This window comes from Muntiacus reevesi, chromosome X (genome assembly GCF_963930625.1).
Source record: "Muntiacus reevesi chromosome X, mMunRee1.1, whole genome shotgun sequence".
Lineage (NCBI taxonomy): Eukaryota > Metazoa > Chordata > Mammalia > Artiodactyla > Cervidae > Muntiacus > Muntiacus reevesi.
In genome coordinates this window covers 16,897,052-16,918,088 of record NC_089271.1, presented here as the reverse complement: position 1 = coordinate 16,918,088, position 21,037 = coordinate 16,897,052, and the positions used below count along the sequence as shown (strand labels likewise).

Genomic DNA, 21,037 nt, shown 5'->3' with positions numbered 1-21,037 from the left:
AAACAATTAAGAGATGCAACGCATGCTGATCAAAACTGGTTTAAATTCACTTTTGGTCCAGTGGGTATGTGCAATTACTTTTTTACAGTGAAAGAAAAGCTTCAAAATCACTTTGGCAGTAGTTTTTAGATCCCATTTATGTGGGTTTTTTTTTAAGTATGATAATATAATACATATCTTTTTTTCCCCTTTAAATTTCATCCAGAATAATAAATTTAGAAGGATTTTCATTTAAAGAAATACCAATAGGATAGATTTTAAGTAAAACAAGATCAAAATGAGATTACCTTAGGTGAATACCATGTTCAAGATCTCCAAATTTAAATTAGATTTCCTTAAAGATTGCTTTATAAGAGTATACCATTAGGTACAAATGCATTAAGCATCTACAGGGCTATGTATTAAAGTTAGCACTAACTGTAGAAGTGTCATATCCCTTAGGGACTTTTATTATGATAGAGAAAAAAGGGGACAAAATATTAAGCAACATGAATGAGTTTATTTAAATGTAGTAATTATAGGAGTGTTGCTGTGTTTTAGGTACATAACGTGTGTTCAGGAAACACATTTTTAAATGAATGAATGCTTCTCAGGCATTGTCTGTGGGAGTTGGGGAGTAGATAGTGTGGTAAGGGTGTGGGCAACACATACATTTGCTAGTGCCACCTGGCTTTTGCAAAACTCTCTTAATTAACTTCTCCAGGATTTGAGGGAAAGTGAAATGTTTAAGGAACCTGTGAAGATGCATGTATTTGTTAATCATGCCAATAATTGTGCTAATTTTTATTATTTTATTTCAGATGCTACTTCAAGCGTGTTATCTACTTTGAACAGAACAGGTACTGTCCAGTTATTTCTGAATATAATAACTTGTCTTCTGTGGCTTCTTGAGTTTCTCACTGTGTTCCTCTGGGTTAGTAAAAGTTATCTCCTTGCCCATTTCCTATGACTCCAACTGTTAACTTATTACTCATTTTACTTTGACCCTGAACTATATAGTTTTGGTGTCACCACACTTCTGAGCTTCCAAACTCTTATGGCAATAGCATTCCATTTAAAATACCATTTTAAATGGAATTTAAATAAAATAACATATTTAAGTAAAATAATAGTAGTAATTCATCTTAACTCATAAAAATGAGGAATATAGAAAAATGCAAAGAGGAAAATTATAATCATTTTTAATATTATTTTCCTAAGACTATTACTGATAATAATTTGGTATATTTCCATTCACTATCACATATACATATATAGTATGTATATGTGTATAACAAAATTGTCATAGTTTACATAAATTTTTATATCTTGCCCTTTTGACTTCATACTAAGCTATAAGTGTTTTCCAGCATCCATTACTACTTTTTTGCTTCAATTGATTTTATTTATTTATTTTTGCCACTTCATTTATTTTTTTAATTGAAGGATAATTGCTTTACAGAATTTTGTGGTTTTCTGTCAAACATCAGCAAGCATCAGCCATAGGTACACCCATGTCCCCTCCCTCCTGAACCTCCCTCCCATCTCCCTCTCCATCTCACCCTTCTAGATTGTCACAGAGACCCTGTTCAGCATCCACAACTATTAGTGACTTGATAATATTCCATCTTGTACCATATGTGAACATTAAATTTGTTTTTACTTTTCAAATAGAAATTGTTGCAGTGAACATCCTTGTGCCAATATCTCTGCATTCCTCCCTGATTTCTGTAGAATGAGCTTCAAGGATTGGACTTATTTGGGTCAGCATTATGAATATTTTAAGGCCCTTGACACCTACTACGCAATTACCTTCTAGAAAAGTTGTAACCAACAACATTCCTGCCAGCAATGGATGAGAATGTGTAACTATACCTTTGCCCAGAGCTGAGACTATGTCATATTATTATATCTTCCTCTCAATTCCATAGGTTCCCTTATGCATTTTTTATTTGTGAGGCTGAAGAACTTTCTTCCCTAAAAGCACTTTCTTTTTTCACTAGAACCAGGAGATCATTTCACAGTTGTGTTTTATTTACTCTGGAAAGGAATGTATTGGAGCAAGCAATATATTTAAAGGATTCTTAATGCAAAATGCTATCAGCTTTTATGATTACCACCAATCATTGCCCATGGCTCTTTCACATACTGAAACAGAAACTCGTCAATAACATATAGAAATGAGATTTCTGAACTACCATCATCATTAAGTGCTCCTCCAAGATCTGACTTTGATGTTTTCTTCAGAACTTGCCACTAACCCTAGGAGACAGACCTTCTTAGCAAGTCTGTGCCCTGAACACAGTCTCTTACATGATCCTTACAGTAAGGATTTATGAGCCTGATTCTCTCTTCACTGGAAACTGAGCCATGGGCTCTGTCCCCAGAGTATGTTGACAAGTTATTTCTAAGGTTTGCTTCCTCAGAATATGTTAATATTTGCCTATGAATCAAGACTTTGAACAATTCTCTCCTGGTTCTGCTATGAGCTTATTATATGACTGTAGTTGGATATTCTCTACATCTCTGAGGATAATTTTATCTGTCAGTAATACTACATTATTATTATATTAATGCCTTAAGAAAATAACAGGATACTTTGCAATATTAGAGTATTGTAGCAATGTTTTCAATCTTTGTTTACTGTTTACATTAATTTTCATTCTGAATTGCCCTCTCTTTACAACCTATCACCTGAAGATCCTTATAATGACTTAATTCTGCATGTCTAAAGTATACGTCCACATTGATTTGTCTAGCAGCAGCACATGGAAAATGTGGTAGAATTATGCAAGCAGTGGGGTGTGTAACAGATGTGATCCAACTGGGGAAACAGCAGTCCAGATCCAGACCCACCCTCTGCCAATGTTGTATGATCTGAGTACGTAAAGCTCATTTCACCCTGCTGCTGAGATGACCAATAGTGTCTTGAAGGTGTCAACAGTATGATTTTCTTAGCAGTTCACTGAAATGATACTCATGGCAAATTGTTTTTAAAAAAATAAGTAGCAATTCTGCTCTAATGTTTAAATTGCTTCTTTGCAGAAAAAACTAAAATCACTATAGTAAAAACCTTCAATGCATCAGGTATGACTTATTCTCAATATCTAGATTTTCTTTTCTTATACCTAAAGTTAAACAAATAGTGGTGGGTGTTTATATTTTCTTTCACCTTTTTCTTGTCTTTTAAAAATGAGATCTGTTCATAATGAATAGATGTTTATGGGCTGGGTACCTTAAATTCTACTAAGTGTTTGGGGTTATATAATAATGTACTGTGTTGTGTACTGTGCTTAGCTGCTCAGTCGTGTCCAACTCTTTGCGACCCCATAGACTGTAGCCCGCCAGGCTCCTCTGTCCATGGGATTCTCCAGGCAAGAATACTGGAGTGGGTTGCCATGCCCTCCTCCAGGGGATCTTCCCAACCCAGGGATCGAACCCAGGTTTCCCGCATTGCAGGAGGATTCTTTACTGTCTGAGCCACCAGGGAATAAATCATTATTATATAATAATAGTTAGACACAATTCCCACTCTCTAGAATCTCCTAGTCTATGGGGAGAGACAAGAGAAACAAACAGGTAACTATATGAACATATGAGCGAATAAAGGCAATGATTACACAAGTGTTTCTGACATGGTTAAGAGGCATGGGAGATAGAAGGGCTGCTGCTAATGATTATCAGGGATGTGCAGTTTATGAAGGAAAGATTCTTAGAGGAGTGAACCTCAAAAATTGTTTAAATCCAAAAAAAGATGTACTTTTAAGTACCTATTATAAGATTAAGGATTCATGATTTGTTTAACAAAGGCTTCCAATTGATTCAAAGCAGGTTTGGCAAACTATGGCCTGTGGGCCAAATATGACCCACCATCTATGCTTGTAAATAAAGTTTTATTGGAACACCACCATGTGCTTTTGTTTATACACATTGTCTATGGCTACTTTCTGCCACAGTGAATAGTAAAGTAGTTGCAACAGAGACAAAAAATATTTCAGACACACAAAGCCCCAAGTATTTACTATTTGACCCATTACAGCCAAAGTTTTTCACTCATGATTTAAATGCTGACCTGTGGCCATATCCTTGGGGGGAAATTATGGATAACAGCCCCAGCAATTGGAAAGAAAATTCTCAGTATGAATGGATAGCAGAAGGCATATATCACTGGAAATGAAGGTACTACTAAAAATTTAGAGAAACAGGAGAGATGATAGAATGAAAAGCTTAGTGAGCAGTAGACCAATGGTTGTAAAGAGCATATAAACCATTACAACCCACCATCTGTATATTCTATAGTATTTGCATAGTATATGTTTGCAATGAGTTATATCCATAAGTAAGTATATTTTAAATGAAATTTTTCTATTTTGGTGTGGGTAACATTGCTGGACCAGTATAGAGATCTACATGTCAGGCACCTTTCACCATCTAAATTGTTTGCTCACAGAATCAAAACCCTTAGCTGAAACATGATGCCTACACACCAAACGTCAACTAAATCATTCTGGCAGGAATCACATCACACGTACTAACTCAAATTATAATTTTAGTTTATATCCAAACTAGTTCTCTTGGGAAAGAATTAAGCACTCATAAAGTGCAGTAGAAATAAAATAGCAACCAGACATTGCATACATAATTCTGACCAAACCAGACCTAACAAGGACAGGAAAATATTTCTTAATATGACAACCTTTTCCCTTCAGCAGTCTGCTACTACACAATCAACATTTGCCCCTCAATTTTGTTATAGATTTCTGATAATTCGCCAAAAGGATGAAATTAATGAAGGAAAGATTCTCAGTGGAGTAAATTTTGAGCTCTTTTCAAATCAAAGAAAAGATGTACCTCTCCTTTCACCAAAGGAGAAGGTATTTCTCAGGTTAATATTTGTGAAGTTTTTTGTTCTAACATGGCTTATTTCTCCTCCCACTCATCTCTGCCTCCTTTGTATGCTTATGTCATCTATTGTACTGGCCATCACTCCATTTTGCCTTCACTATAACTTTTTATAACATCATGTGAAATGCCATGGTGGATGAACCACAAGCTGGAATCAAGATTGCCAGGAGAAATATCAATAACCTAAGATGCGCAGATGACACCACCCTTATGGCAGAAAGTGAAGAAGAACTAAAATGCCTCTTGATGAAAGTGAAAGAGGAGAGTGAAAAAGCTGACTTAAAACTTAACATTCAGAAAACTAAGACCATGGCATACGGTCCCATCACTTCATGGCAAATCGATGGGGAAACAATGGAAACAGTGTCAGACTTCATTTTCTTGGGCTCCAAAATCACTGCAGATGGTAACTGCAGTCATGAAATTAAAAGACGCTTGCTCCTTGGAAGAAAAGTTAGGACCGACCTAGATAGCAGCCTAAAAAGCAGAGACATTACTTTGCCAACAAAGGTTCATCTAGTCAAAGCTATGGTTTTTCCATTAGTCATGTATAGATGTGAGAGTTGGGCTATAAAGAAAGCTGAGCTCCAAATAATTGATGTTTTTGAACTGTGGTGTTGGAGAAGACTCTTGAGAGTCCCTTGGACTGCAAGGAGATCAAACCAGTCCGTCTTAAAGGAAATCAGTCCTGAATATTCATTGGAAAGACTGATGCTGAAACTGAAACTCCAGTACTTTCACTCCTTCATGCAAAGAACTGAATCATTGGAAAAGATCCTGATGCTGGTAAAGACTGAAGGCGGGAGGAGAAGGGGACAATAGAGGATGAGATGGCTGGATGGGATCACCGACTTGATGGCATGAGTTTGAGCAAGCTCCAAGAGTTGGTGATGGACAGGGAAGTCTGGTGTGCTGCAGTCCATGGGGTTGCAAAGAGTCAGACACGACTGAGCAGCTAAACTTATAACTTTTTATTTACTGGCCAGTATCCCTCGCTAGATTGTAAGCTCCTTGAGGGCACGGTCTGTATCTGGAACCTCCCAAAGCCTATAGAAGGTGGGAGATGTTCAGCCAGTACTTTTTGACTTTTACAGTTTTTGCCCTTGTGAAAAGATACCACACATTGATGTTATTTCATACATATGTTTACATAAGGAGCTAAGACCAGCATTAGAGTGTTCATCGACTCTCAGGAAAGGAAAGAGGATCTATGAGTAAGGAAGGGCTATTTCCTTTAAAGTCTCTATACTCAGTTGTATTCATGCTCTTCCTTCTTTATTGGGCAGAAGAGGGATTAATTGGGAATGGGACAAAGAAATTTTTGGGAGGAGTAGGGGATCAGATACTGACACACTAAAGAATGGTGTGAGTCCACTTCCATGGCTTAACTACTAAGAAATGAAAACTCATTCCTTTAGTCTTTGTGGAATTAATCATAGCCAATTATATCCAACATATAGTATTTTGGGTACATGTTCAATGCCTGAATTTGTGAATTCTTTTAATGTTGTATTTAAGTGCAGGTGTTAACATGTTTAACCCGCTGGGTTGTGTTTTCTTTGCAGGTATCAAACCCCCGAGAAATATCTGCAATTTGTCATCTATTTGCAATGACTCAGGTTAGTTCTTGTGTACACTACACATGATCAAATAAATTAGCTCCACAGAGAAACGGTTTGTTTTCCTGCTGTTAAGTATATGATGTGGGACCCTCTGATTTATCTCTTTTCATCACACCTGGCTACCCAGAGTCTCAAATGAAAACCAAAGCAAATTTTAGATATGACTGAAAGTGAGATAATGGGTTAACTCCTTTAATATGAGAACATGAAACTCTGCAGCGAATATTTTTCACCATAGCTAATATCCTTAAGAGTTGATTCATGAACATAATTAATAATGGATTTAATTATTGAAAGCCATTTCTTATATATAATGTCCTCAAGCTTTTCCATAGGACCTTCAGTATTATAACTTAGAAACAGGATGTTGTCTTTTGCCAAAAATAAAACAAACTGCTCTGCTAGAATGTTGAAAATCTCACATACACCTAGTTTAATTGGATGCTGATTCCAGGAGTGCCCATAGTGTATTTTGCCATCACTAACTAAGACTGTCCACTGTTTTTAAAAATTAAAATGGAAACCTCTTGAGAACATACTATTTTTGAAATGGGAATATTTTCCCTTCTGCATGGGCCAGAAGGAGTGAAGCAACCACTTTTCTCACGTTGGTTTGGCTCTCTGGCCTCCCTTATTAAAACCAATGAAAGCAGATGTGAAAAACAGAAAAACATGGTGTGACAGGTCAGAACTGGATCATGGGAAGAGAGAAGAGGAAGGTAACAGAGTATTTTATAATGTTAAAAGTTTTAGTGTGGCTCCAATGATATAAAAAAAGCCAATAATTATAGGAATGCTTTCCTTTTATTCTGTTCCTTTTAACAGTTTAATACTTTGTTTGAAAAACATAGGAAACCATTTCAAGTAACATAAGTTAAGGTTGGATAGTTGAGAAAACAAGCAAACTTCCCGTTGAAAGAATGTTCCACAAACACTTTCTATATTTGTGAATGTAAGGTTTACTTACATAAGATTTGTGCTAGTAGTATTCTCCAGGTTGAATATAGCAGGAAAATATTAAGTGACTTTGATTAAAGAAAAAAAACTTGTTGGATACATTTCACTTTCATATATTGTGTAACTCTCTTCTCTCCTTCTTCTCACCTCCCTCCCCTTGTACCCCTCTCTTCACTCCATAATTTCATTATTTTCATGCTTCATTTATGTTTTGGACTGGTGACTAATGTCTAGCTTAATGTTATGTCTACATGATGTTTGATAACTGTTTGAAAGTTGAACATTTAGTAAAAAAACAAAACAAAACAAAAAAAACCCTGGTCATCTTGAATAACAGATGCCAGGAAGCTGGTTGGAGTAATGTTTTCCCCAGTTAAGCTACTGAATTGACCATTTGTTTTAGTGTCTGATGAAAACAACCTTTTCAGGGGAGCAACTCTTTTGGCACCAGAATTTCCACAATATCCTGCCAGAAACCTTCACTTCTTACAGATTCCAATCTGGATTTATTAAGGGGAATGGAGGCTGTTGAGAAAACTGGGAGCTGACCAGGTAGAGTCAGGCTGAGGGTCAAAAGGTAGTGGCTTCCTGGCTGCTCTGCTCTCATTGTACACCCAGCACATTCATGAAACTGAACTTGTGCTGAATAAGACTGAAGGATGAACTTGGAGAATGGAGAGGCAAGGGAGAAAAATTGTGTGTCAGCACACATACAGTTGCTAAATAAGTTTTTAAAAGCTAAGATTATAGCAAAAATGGACAAGCAAGTCTATGCATTTATAAATTATCTTTGGGCTTCCCTGGTGGCTCAGTGGTGAAGAATCAGCCTGCCAATGCAGGAGATGTGAGTTCGATCCCTGGGTCAGGAAGGTCCCCTGAAGAAGGAAATAGCAACTTGCTCCAGTATTCTTGCCTGGGAAATCCCATGGACAGAGGAGTCTGGCGGGCTCCAAGTCCATGGGGATCACAAGAGTCAGACACGACTGAGCAACTAAACAACAGCAACTGACTATCTTTGCTTTTAATAATTATGTAGTATATTAATTTAAATTTCAGTATCAATATGCAGAGTTTGGTGTTCTCAGTAGAAAGGTGACTGGAAAAGGGAAATCATGTTCGCTGGTCTAATGGCATTGTCAGCCATTTTAAGTGGAAGTGGACTGCTGGGTCCTTGGCTGTGGGAATCAGTTGTATTTTGGAGTGCAATGAAAGATGAGATTGGGAGGCCTTCCAGCCTCTAGCTCAGGAGTTGGCAAACTACTGCACATAGTTCAAATAATAGCCTGTCACATGTTTTTGTAAATGAAGTTTCACTGGAATACAGCCATGCCATGCCATGCGTCTATGGCTGCTTCTTACACTATAACCACAAAATTGTATAGTTTAAACAGAGAACATATAGCCCACAAAAACTTCAAATATTTATTTTCTGATCTCTTAGAGAAAAGTTGGTTGAGCCCTGCTCTAGTTTATATGATATCCTTGCCTTTCTGCTCAGGAGGCCAGTTTTTTGTCTCTGTAGATTATGAAGTGCACACAGTGTACTTCTGTTAAGGAGTCTCTGTTTTATTAGTTTCCACATGGGGCCAAAGCCCCTCAGAGTATACCCTGCAGGAAATGCTTTGAGTTCTGAAATTGAGCTCAGTATTTCTCAAAGCAGGTGTTTTCAGAACAGAGTTTTCTGGCGTTTCTGGGATGAAAGTCACAAGTTGTTCAACTGAAGAAAGGATTTGCTCTGCATTCTATTCAGGTTTCAAAGCAAAATCTCAACTGTGTTCCTAGGAAAGATAGTGCATTTGGTAACTGCATTTTAAAACAAAAACAACAAAAACTCCAAATGGCAAGGAATAAATAGACTTCTGAAAATTGTACTGATTGATAATCATTGAATAACTTTCTGATAGAAAAGAGGGTAAATGTGAATAACAAAGACTTTGTTTTAAAGTAATATGATGATCTTTTTCTGTGTCATATTAATCCTCAAACTCTAAGGATGCAAGTCTCAGATTTCTTTTTGAAATTTTATTTTTAGCCTTTTTTAGAGGTGAGATCATGTTTCAATATGATGAAGAAAGCAATATTACCCAGGTAGGTTTTAAAGATTTTTTAATTGCAATTAAAAAGTGAATTCTCAGATATTCAAAGATTTAAGGTTCAAATTATTTCTGGTATTTCACATATTTACTTTTATGACCAAATTTAAATAAAGTATGTGTTGTTGAAACACTGGCTTTGTCAAGAGGGCTTGATTTCATGATAGTCATGGAGTTTTGTTAAAAATTATGTTTTAGTTTTCACTGGGTTTGCTACTGAATATGAGTGTTTATATGATATAGTTCTATTGCCAGTCAGAATTTTAAATTATATTAGAAACTCATAGCAATAAGAAATACATTGAATCTAAAAATAGTCTCAATCTGATCCTGTTCACTCCCTTCTGGGACTCAGACAGGTAGTATCAGCCTTCCCAGAAGGCTTGGTTCAGAAAGTGAAAAGTGAAAGTATTGGTCACTCAGTCCTGTCCGACTCTGTGGGACCCCATGGAGGGTAGCCCCCCAGGATCCTCTGTCCATGGAACTTCCCAGGCAAGAATACTGGAGTGGACTGCCATTTCCTCTCCAAGAGATCTTCCCCAACCAGGGATCGAACCTGTGTCCCCTACATTGCAGGAAGATTCATTACCATTCAGAAGCCCAGATTGGTTCAGATGATCCCAGCCAAATATGGTTTGTTAATTCCGTGAATATTTCCTGAGCACCTACTATGTGCCAGGCAATGAGCTAGGTGCTAGAAATGCAGTGATGGTTGCTACCAAGTGTCCCTTTTTACATTCACATAGAGAGCTTTAATAGTGTTCTTTTGGAGGAACTCTTGAAATAACAAAAGATAGAAATTAGCACGTCAGACTTGCTGATTCAGAATATTTTTTTAAAGAAAACATAAAAACAAAGACTGACTCAGCCAATATGTTTTCACTCTTTTGCTAGACAATATTGCATGTAGTTAGGAATCACAGTCTTTGGGGTGTAGGTCTTTGGGTGCCCAACAAAACTAAAGAACAACTTCTTGTTAGAAAGTGTTATAAAAGAAAACAATGTTTGTTATATTCTTAATGATTTTGTGCTTCTAACAGAATCAAGTTATGGCTAATGGCACGTTAACTGGAATCCTGTCTCTAAGGGAATTGAAGTGAGTAATCTTGCAGTTTGATTTAAAACCTAAGACATCAACTCTGGAAAGATACTTGTTGAGCTATCTTTACTTTTGGAAACCAAGAATAAGATAGAGACAGATCCAGAGGTACGAAGAATTGGTTCTTGAGATCTTCGCAAACTGACCATAGTAACCTGTTATCAACTAATATCCTCATGAGGATGTTCTCTTTGATGCTACTGAACTATGTAAGAGCTTCACTAAACCAGATTCATTTTGCCCAGTGTGCAACAAACTAAAAAACTGAGAAGCCAAGACTTGCAGCAAAAAGAGGACTTATTCCCAATGTAGCCACATGAGGAGAACAAGTCTCAGATTTACCTCTCCAAAGGCCAGCAACTTGGGGCATTTATGGGGTAAAAAATGAAGTGGCAGGGCGGTCTGAGGCTGTGGAGTGTGGGGACCATGGCTGGAGAGTGCTGGAGGGTGGAGGAGGGTGTCAGTTGGAGAGAAGGAGGAAAAATCAGAAGACAGGGCCTGCAGGGTGAGTGACTAGCCAGTCTCAGAAGTTTTGCCTTGGGCCAGCACTTCCTCTGACCCTTTGCCAGAGGCAGCTGCCTGGGGGTTGCAGTAGCCTAATGAGTAATAAGATTGTTTAACCATAATTTATATCTTGCCATTGGCTGGAACCAATAGAGTGTCTATCTGATTTGTTCCCTTGTCATATTAATTAATTTTTCCCACATAGGAATCTCTTACTGTACGCAGTGTTTCTTCAAAGTGAACACTGCAAGCAATAAATACCATATGCTTCATGTAATTGCTAAAAATCTAACTTGTTTTGAACTTAACATCATCAACGATCTCCTTCATGTCAATTTCTCATTTTATTAACAGACGATCAGAACTCAACAAAACTCTGCAAACCTTAAGTGAGGTAATCATAGTATATCCTGTATTTGTTTATAATTATTATTATTATTTGGGGGAGAGCATGGAGTTCTGTATTCCTGAGGAGATAGGTATTCAAATTACCCCCAAATCTGCTGTGTAAAAGAATGGGCAAGTTCCATTGCTTCAAAAATCAAAACTAGGCTCAATGGATGGATGTTACATGGAGGTAGATTTTCCTTTAAGTAAAACCAGGTTTCTTAAAACCAGGGCTTCAGGAGAATATGCTCCCTTGTGTGGTAGAGAGTTCCCTGACACTAGAGGTATCCAAGTAGAACCTGAATAGCTTTGATCATATGTCATTAATCTGGTAGGAATGAGAATTAGATCATTCCTAGGAGTCGTTGTGGTTCTAAGATTCTGTGATGCTGTGATAAATCCTGGGTCATCTTGCCTGATATTTTCAATTGTCAAACTAACATTAATACATTTCTTTCTTTTGTTTCAGACTTACTTTATAGAGTGTGCTACAGCAGAGTCCCAAAGGTCAGTCATTTTTCATAGCTTTTTTATATAAAGATTATTATTTCTCTACTCATGAGAAATAAAGTATGAGGAGTCTTAGGGTGCAAATTCAAAGGCATTCCTCTAGAATAAATACACATTAGTGGTAGTTTGGGTATATAATTTTTTATTCTTCCAAACACATATCACAGTCACATTCATCTTCTTATTTCTTTATGTAGCTCAGAAGGGTGTGGGAGGTGTTGAACCATTTACCACTGATTCTATGAAGCTGAGGCTCATCACCACCCTTAGCCCCACAGGCCACCAATAGGACCAACAAATGGCTCCCAGTGGTTCAGTCAGGGTGAAGGCCACACAGAGAAGAAGGAACATAATATGGAGCTTGGTGAGGGACTTCCCTGGTGGTCCCATAGTTAATACTATGTGCTCCCAGTGCAGGGGGCCTGGGTTCAATCCCTGGTCAGGGAACTATTAGATCCCTGGGAATCTAATTAGTCAGAGAATTAATAGATCCCACGTGCTGCAACTAAGAGTTTGCATATGCTGCCTCTAAAGATCCCACGTGCCGCAACGAAGATTGAAGATTCTGAATGCCACTACTAAGACTCAGCACAGCCACATAAATAAATAAGAATATATATTTAAGAAAAGAGACACTCATTTCAATTTTGAAAAAAATTACTGAGCTTGGGGAAAGGAGAGAGGAGGAAGGAAAAGATCGGAAAGAATAAGAAATTTAAAAGTGCATGCAAGGTTGAATCACAGATTGCCTGACAGCTATTTGTTGCACAGATTATCATTTGAAATGTTGTTCACTGACTGTCCTAGCTGCATAAACCAACAAGAACAGCTTAGGTCAGTAGTCTGACCACCTGAATCTTGAGCATTCTATTCTAGTAAAAGTCCTAGAAAATAACAGTTTCTGCTCATCTAATGATTCACTGGTACAAATAATGACAAGTTTCCCATGAAGCTGTAAATTGGATCCCTATGCACTATATGTATTTAGTTATTTCACTTCTCATTATTTGCAACATTAATATTTTGTTCGGCATGCTGCAGTTCATGGGGTCACAAAGAGTTGGACTCGACTGAGTGACTGAACTGAACTGAAACCAAGACAAAAGTGAAAAAAGAAACAGAATGTCTTAAATTCCTAGTTATCTGATGATCTAAATGGAACTGCCAGAGTGGTTTTGGATTTAAAAGACCTTGATATTTGTTTAGGCTGGGATGTCAAAGGACTCTCATGTTGAAAACCCAACGGCCTCCAGACACCAGGCAAGCAGCCACCACTCAAACTCTAGGTGTCAGGATACTTGTCTTTGTAACCAGGTTTCCACCCCCACATGTTCATTATGCAGGTGGGCAAAACGAATCAGCAGCTGTGTATGGTCAGAGGGTCTCTGGTTTGCAGTCTCTGTCAATGTAAACCTCTCTAAATGCTCTGTCGTAGGAAATCTTTGGGGTAAAGTTCCACCCATGGTAGGTGGGTGTTTACAAGCTTATCGGGGTGACAATGCAAGTTAACATTGTCAGTGTCCCCTTTACCCACTGTTTGAGAAAACAGCTACAAATATGTAGGTAGCTTTCCAGTTGAGTAACACTCTGGTTATATATATTTCTTTTTACAGCACAGTAAATTGTACATTCACCATAAAATTGAATAAAACAATGAACATATGTGCTGTGATGGTTGCTTTCCAAACAGTAAAGATTCGACCGATGGGTAAGTTGTCTCTATCTTTATGACTGTGTTCATTTTCACATGACTTTGATGTAATCTTTTTTAAATCGAAAATATAATGAATAAATTTACATATGTTACAACTTTCTGTTTTGAGTCTTTTGTCCTTGGGCAGTTGTTAGGGAGCTCTGAAAGGTGCTTTTTCCTGCTTTCTCAGTAAAGTTTCAGTATACTGTTTTGGAAATCAGAATAAAACAACCCTATTGAGATGGAGAATTCTATTTGGAGTGCTCGATCGATTGCTGCTGGGATATATTTACTTCTTAATTTCTCTTAGAAGTTGCTGAAGAGCAATTGATACTGCATACAACCCAATATTATTCATTCAATAAGTATTTTGAGCACTTGCTATTTATATATAATTGTCAATATAATGGAATCCAATTTATTTTATCATCTGTTTTAGACTTAAGTTCTTTAAAATGCCATCAGTGTGAGAACTGTAATACTTGAAGGATCTGAGCTTCTCCCTTGCCTTGTTCTTGACCTTGCATTTTCATTCTTTTCCTTTTGTCTCCTCCAGAACAGTGCTGCTGTTCTGCCAGGACCCCCTGCCCTTCCTCCCTGGAGGAGGTAAAGAAACTGCAGTGGTATGTAGCAAATATGCTGACCCTTTTCCTAATAATAATAACAACTTAATCACCATGGTGGCTAAGGAATTTTGAAATTTTGATGGTGAAGCGTTTTCAATTTTAGGGAAAAAAGCAGTTTTCTTTTGTATGACGTTTCTGTTGCCTTAAACTAATGATTTGCAATCTTGGTTGCACACTAGAATCACCCAAGGAGTGTTAAAAATATTCTGTCTTCCCAGCCTCACCAACTGAATGTGTCCTCATATTTAAAAAATTTTCCAGTGTGGTATATAAAGAATAGTATCTTAATGTTATTTATACTTCCCTTATTAAAACTGTTTGGACATTTTTTTCATATATTTGGGGCCATTTTTGTATCATTCTGTGAATTGTGTGTTCATGTATTTTTCCCACTAGATATTTAATCAGTTTTTAAGAGAACTTTATATATTGTGGATAGTAGACCTTTGTCTGTGGTATATGTTGCAAATATTTTCTCCCAGTTTGTCAGTCATCTTCTGACTTTGTTTATGATGTTTTTGTTATGCAAATAAAAATTTTAAATGTACTTAAATTTTATCAATCTTTTATTTTATTGCTTGTGGATTTGGAGGCATTATTAGAAAGGCTTTCCCCACACCTAGTTATAGAGGAATTCATCTTTGTATTTTTCTAGTACTTGTATGATTTTTTTCTATATTAGATTCACTTGGAATTTATTCTTATTTGGTGGGAGGCATGGGTGTCATTTAATCTTTTACAAATGTCTATCCAGTGGTCCCAGCACCATTTTTTAAGAAGTCCACCCTTTCCTCAGTGATCTGAGATGTCACGTTTGTCATATGCTAAATTTTGGTAACTATTTGGGTTAAACTACAGATGTTAGATGTTAACATTGGGGGAAGCTGGGTGAGGAGTGTATGAATCTCTGTGTTATTTTTGCGATGTTTCTGTAAGCCTACAATTAGTTCAAATTAAAAATGTTTTAAAATTTTGATTTCCAGTCTCCACCCTCAGTAATTCTGGTTAAATGAGTCTGGGGCATAGCCTAGGGATTAAGAGTTCTAAAAACTTTCCTGGTGGTTCTAATGGGCAACTAAAGTTGCAAATCACTACCTTAACCTCTGCCTCAGTGGAGGTAAGGAGGGAGATGGATTCTTCAAAATAGTAGATGATCCCAAAAGTCATGGATGGTGTGATCAAAAGTGTATGAAAATATACATAGAAAAAACCAGGAACTGAATGAATGAAATTGCTCACAAGAGTTCCCAGTGATTGGCCTGCCTGCTGGATGGTCATTTTCTTGTTTACTTTTTTTTTTTCTTTGCAGCATTTTGTATACTTTTCTACAATCAGATGAAACTTGTATTTTTTAAAAAAAGGACATGCATTTTTCAATATGAAACTTCTCATATGGGAATAAAAGACTAAATGTAGCCTGTCTGCCCTTTGTGGGCCAAATTTCTGGGATATATTGAAACATTAGGCTCCTAGGAGTAGCTAAAGAACTTTAGTTAAGGATATGTAGCATTTTATGTAATAAAAGGTAAAGAGTACTTGAGTTTTAAGCTTAATATACCCCATTAAGATGGAGGGCTGAACCCCACTTGGGAGATGGAATTTCTGAAAGCTTCAGGATCCAATGAGGAGACTTCACCGTCACCTCAGGACCAACTGAATCAGACATTGAGGAGGAGGCCACAGAAATCTCTAATTTTTAAAGGGTCCTCTGGGTAATTCTCAGGTACAGCCAAGGTTGGGAACCACTGGGCTAAAGTAACATTAAGGGTGTAGCTGATGTATAAGCTGGGACCACCCCTTTGGCCCCAGCTTGATTCATTTTTTTCATTCAGCAACATTTCTTCATCAGGTACTGTGTGCTAGTTAGTACTTTGGCAGGCTATGCAGTATAAAATTGATTCTGGCAGATTCCTGTGCTCATCAGTTTCACATAAAATTGTATACTGTTAATTCCAACTCAAGATTTTCTTGAAACAAAATTCAATAAGTTGAAGAAAAAAATGGCTGTGTGATTTACCTTTCCCAGCCAGTGTCACCAATGCATGTGAATGACTTAAATTTGAAATTTCTTGGAAAGGCAAAACTTATTTGTGAACCACCAAGACCAATATGAGAATTTGCTGAAATTAAAAACTCCACTGTACAAATCAATAATAATTATTTTTACATATTTTTCTATTGAGCAATATGCAGAAGATTGTAATTGTAATTAACAGAATTATGTACTTTGATTGTAAAAAGTGTAAGAAAAAATTGAAGAACATTTTATTGTTACTGACTAATTTAGAGCTGCTTTTCAGTTTACTCCTTACCCTTTTGAGCTCAGTGTTAATACTGAGTTGACACAAGAGTTTGTGAGTTAGTTTATCTATTATGGATGGACACACATAGTTTTGAAATGGGTATGCTTTAGTTTCTAAGTCAAATCAGTTGTCTTAAAAATGATGAGCCAGTTTTGTCAGCGTGGACTTGAATATTAAAAGAAAATGATATTTTGTTATTTGATTCCAATTTTAGAAAAATTTTAAGTGTGTTTGAAACAGTTTGGGTCTGTGATTCCATTTTTTTTTAAAGAATAAATTTTGTGAAATCTAAAAAACCCACCAAAGACAGACTCCTAGTATATGGAAACCACCAGTTTGGTTGCAGGGCATTCAATAGCTCCCTTCCCAAGAAGTACCTGGCAGTGGTACATTCTCTTCTCAACTGACTAAAAAGTGATGAGGTGTAGAATTAGGGAGTAGCAGTGAACAAGTGAAGCAGAACTGTGAATTCAAAAAAGAGCATCCCTCCTGGCTAATTCCTCTCCTGGGGAGAAAGTGGTGGAAGTGGGCAGGGGCAGGAGACCAGTGGCAGGTACACAGAGGGTCTGCAAAGGCAAGTCCCCAACGGAGCTGTGTCACCTTGGTGGTGTCACATGGTTGCCACAAGAAGAGCTTAGCCTCTGTAGCTCGATTGTGTCTCATATGCATCTCTCTGATTCTTGCCTTTAGTGACCTGCAGGATCCCGTTGTGTGTCTCGCTCGTCATCCACACGGCCCACCATTCTCTTCTTCCAGCAATGCCATCCCAGTTGCTCCTCAGGCCACCATTGTGTCCCAGATCTCTAGTGCCTTCTCTTTTGCTGAGCCTCTAGCTCATCCACTTGTAACCCAGAGCCCTCATTCTCCAACAGGGGTGATTCCCCTACCTTCTCCCCAGCCTTCAGCTCCCATAACTTCCAGCCCAGCCATTGATATGCCCCTGCCATCTGGAACTGTCTCTTCCCCTAAGCCTCCACCTGATCTTCCCCTCACCCTGCCCCGTGGGAAGTCCTCAGCCCCCTCTCCCACCACATCTACCATTGTGAACGTCGACACGACTGGCATACCTCCTGACAAGACAGGTAAATACGACAAGCCATGCTGCTCCCATATTTTTGTCATTCGAGCCACCTGAAACCCAGCTGCCAGCTTGCCAAATCATGATATCTGCAATGAGACCACATTAAGCCTTTCTTTTTATGATGTCTGCTTGATTTTGAAAGCTTTCCTTTGGGCATTCATAGAACACAGATGGAGTTGAGATTGATTGATTGGTCAAGATAAATAGCTCTGAGGCAAACATAGATCTCATTTTATCCAGATGAGTTATTTTACAGGTTTCTTTCTCCTGCAAAAGGTGATTGGATCACTGTTTTCAACATTCTGAAGAGACCAGTTTTGAACCATTAAAAGCAGGAACTCCATTTAGACAGAAAACAAAAGAAAAAAATTGATGTTCTTGAAATGGCACAGCATGCCAAAGCTGGCAATGAGCCAGAGTAACCTGAGAAGGGGAAGACCCATTCAGAAGACCTCAGGGCAGGTCTGCCTAGGTCCTCACAAGTGGTGGGATTTGGAATAAGCGTTTTAGCTCCTCCTGACTGAGCCTGGTCTACCTCAAGATGGAAATAACCACACTAAGCACATAGGTCTGGAATAATGGTGAATATGAGAATGCCACAGAAACTGCACCAGGCTCCTGGACACAAAGTACTCTTGAGAGTAAAAGGATAAAGGGAAGAGGGAAGGAAGCAGAGAGAATTCTGCATAATCTCTGGAGTTTAAGTCCAGTGAATAAAATATAGCAGGTCTTCCTCTAGAATTTGGAGGGTGAAGCAAAGTGAAGTTCTTGGAAACATGAGACTGGAGCTTGTGTTCTCGCCTCCTCTGCCTCAGGCAAGCCTGTCCAGGAGATCTGGAGCCTCTGCTAAATGGCTTGAGATTTTTTTTTAATTCACAAGAGAGGAATGATGAAATATGATATGCCACCTCAGTAGCATGTCTATTATGCAGCTGTGCATAAACAGCTAGACAGAAACTTGGGGCATTTTTTAAGTCTTGAGTGAAGTGAAAATAACGCAAAAATAAATATTTAGTTTGCACATCATGTTTATAATAGTGTTTTATCATGTGGATAAAGATTAGAAAGGAATATGCAAAATAAGAAATAGGATGTTAGGTGGTGGAATTAATAAACTTCTTTGTTAGGAGACATACAGATAGCCGGTAGGCACTTGAAAAGATGCTCATCATTGCTAATTATTATGGAAATGCAAATCAGAACTATTGTGAGGTATTACCTCATACCAGTCAGAATGGCCATCATCAAAAAGTCTATAAATAATAAATTCTGGAGAGGATGTGGAGAAAAGGGAACCCTCCTACACTGTTGGTAAGAGCCTACTATAACATTATGAAGATGTTTTCCTTTCCCTGGGGCAAATACCTACAGTTGGGTTTTCCAGGTCACAGGGTCTATGTATGTTTCTTTATGAGTGATTTTTCCATTATGTGTTCACAAAGTGATTTGGTTCTCTTATTATAGAAATTGTTCACACCAGCAGCATCAGTGTCTCTGATCTTGAGAACCAAGTGTCCCGGATGGAGCAGGCTCTGTCCTTAGGCAGTTTGGAGCCTAACCTCGCAGGACAAATGATAAACCAAGTCAGCCGACTCCTTCATTCTCCACCCGCCTTGTTGGCCCCTTTGGCCCAAAGGTATGACTTAGCACATTGATATGGTCATGAGAGGGGATCTTCTAATAATAATGATGCTTCTAGATGATTAATTATACCCAAGTATTTTTCTCCCGCTTATGAAGTTCATAATGACTTGTTAGCTTTTCTGTTTTCTGCTTCTACTGGGGAGAACAATTCAGTTGGAGTGCTGAATTTGAACTGCTACTTCTCTTTACAGATTGCTAAAAGTAGTGGATGACATTGGCTTACAGCTGAATTTTTCAACCAAGTCCATAAGTCTGACCTCCCCTTCTTTGGCTCTGGCCGTGATCAGAGTAAATGCCAGTAATTTTGACACAACTACTTTTGCTGCCCAAGATCCTGCAGATCTTCAGGTACATCCTAATTTATTGTAGAAAAGACCTTTTCTTTTATATGATTATAGTCCTCATATACTTCATGATTAAGGCCATTACTGTTTATACCCATGGGTGATAGTCAAAATATTTAGCATCTAGAACAATGAGGCATCACAGAATCAAAAGAAAGACATAGGCTGGAGCAAGATCTCAGAGGTCCTCATTGCGCCCAATGTTAATCCTTTAGCAACTGGATTGTGGAAGTTTGGGGGGATGTGGGGGAGGTGTCCAGTGGGTTCTAGGCAGTTGGGAGAGAGCGGGGACGCCAAATGTGTCCCTACTTTTCAATCTATTTCAGTATTTTAAGCTATTGAAATAGTGGTGCTGAATATCAATCCTGCTTCTGGTGTTTTCTCTCTACCTGTTAGATGGATGGGTGGGTGGGGCTGCTGAAAACATGCGAGTAAAACCAAGTCTTGCCTTTTAACTTCATTTTTGTAGTCTTCCCTTTACAAATTTTGTGCATGTGGTTCTACAATGACTTTGCCCTAACGGGTCACTAAGTTGGTGTGTTTGCTACTGTCGTCTCCCTGGGCTCTGCAGTTATCCTGAACTTTATTTTTTGCCCAGCTTTACTGAGATATAATTGACATATAATATCCTGCACTTTCTGATTGTTTCTGTGTACCCTGTATCCATAAAATGTTTGCTCTCCTGCTCCAAGGCCTCATCTCCCTATCACATCTCCCTACACAGTCTCTAATTCCATAGTAATCAGAGAAACCAGAACCAATTGTACATAGAGACGCCACAAATAAATGCCCTTATAGGACCCTCCATCTTAATTACTTGTGTTTTCCCTCTCCTCATTATATGAGCCCCAGACATTTTTATAATCTTTTACTTCATTTTCAGGTTTCTCTGGAAGCTCAGGCTCCTGAGAACAGTATTGGCATTATTACTTTGCCTTCATCGTTGATGAGTCATTTATCAGCTGATGCTCTGGAGCTGGCTTCCAGGGTGCAGTTTAACTTTTTTGAAACTCCTGCCCTGTTTCAGGTAAAGTTGCCTCTAATTGCTCTTGGTTTAGATTCTGGGGAGACTGGAGGAGTTTTATTTCTTATAATCCTCCAATATTCTTAAGCCAGCATGCATGCTGAGTCCCTTCAGTTATGTCTGACTCTGTGCAACTCTGTGGGCAGTAGCCTGCCAGGCTCCTCTGTCCATGGGATTCTCCAGGCAAGAATACTGGAGTGGGTTGCCATGCCCTTCTCCAGGGGATATTCCTGACCCAGGGACCGAACCTACATCTCTTAGGTCTC

The 21,037-nt window shown here is 38.2% G+C and overlaps 1 protein-coding gene across 2 annotated transcripts in view; it reads left to right on the top strand.

Annotated features, from left to right (window-relative positions):
- Positions 1–21,037, top strand: part of ADGRG2 (adhesion G protein-coupled receptor G2) — a 122,267-nt gene that overhangs the window by 81,897 nt on the left and 19,333 nt on the right. For both annotated transcript variants that reach the window (XM_065915760.1, XM_065915761.1), the window contains exons 6-18: positions 801–839; positions 3,025–3,066; positions 6,450–6,503; positions 9,496–9,551; positions 10,597–10,652; positions 11,514–11,553; positions 12,016–12,053; positions 13,670–13,764; positions 14,306–14,372; positions 17,369–17,760; positions 19,224–19,395; positions 19,595–19,751; positions 20,631–20,774. In XM_065915760.1, the coding sequence (XP_065771832.1) occupies positions 801–839; positions 3,025–3,066; positions 6,450–6,503; positions 9,496–9,551; positions 10,597–10,652; positions 11,514–11,553; positions 12,016–12,053; positions 13,670–13,764; positions 14,306–14,372; positions 17,369–17,760; positions 19,224–19,395; positions 19,595–19,751; positions 20,631–20,774 (1,352 nt within the window). The remainder of the gene's footprint in view (positions 1–800; positions 840–3,024; positions 3,067–6,449; positions 6,504–9,495; positions 9,552–10,596; positions 10,653–11,513; positions 11,554–12,015; positions 12,054–13,669; positions 13,765–14,305; positions 14,373–17,368; positions 17,761–19,223; positions 19,396–19,594; positions 19,752–20,630; positions 20,775–21,037) is intronic.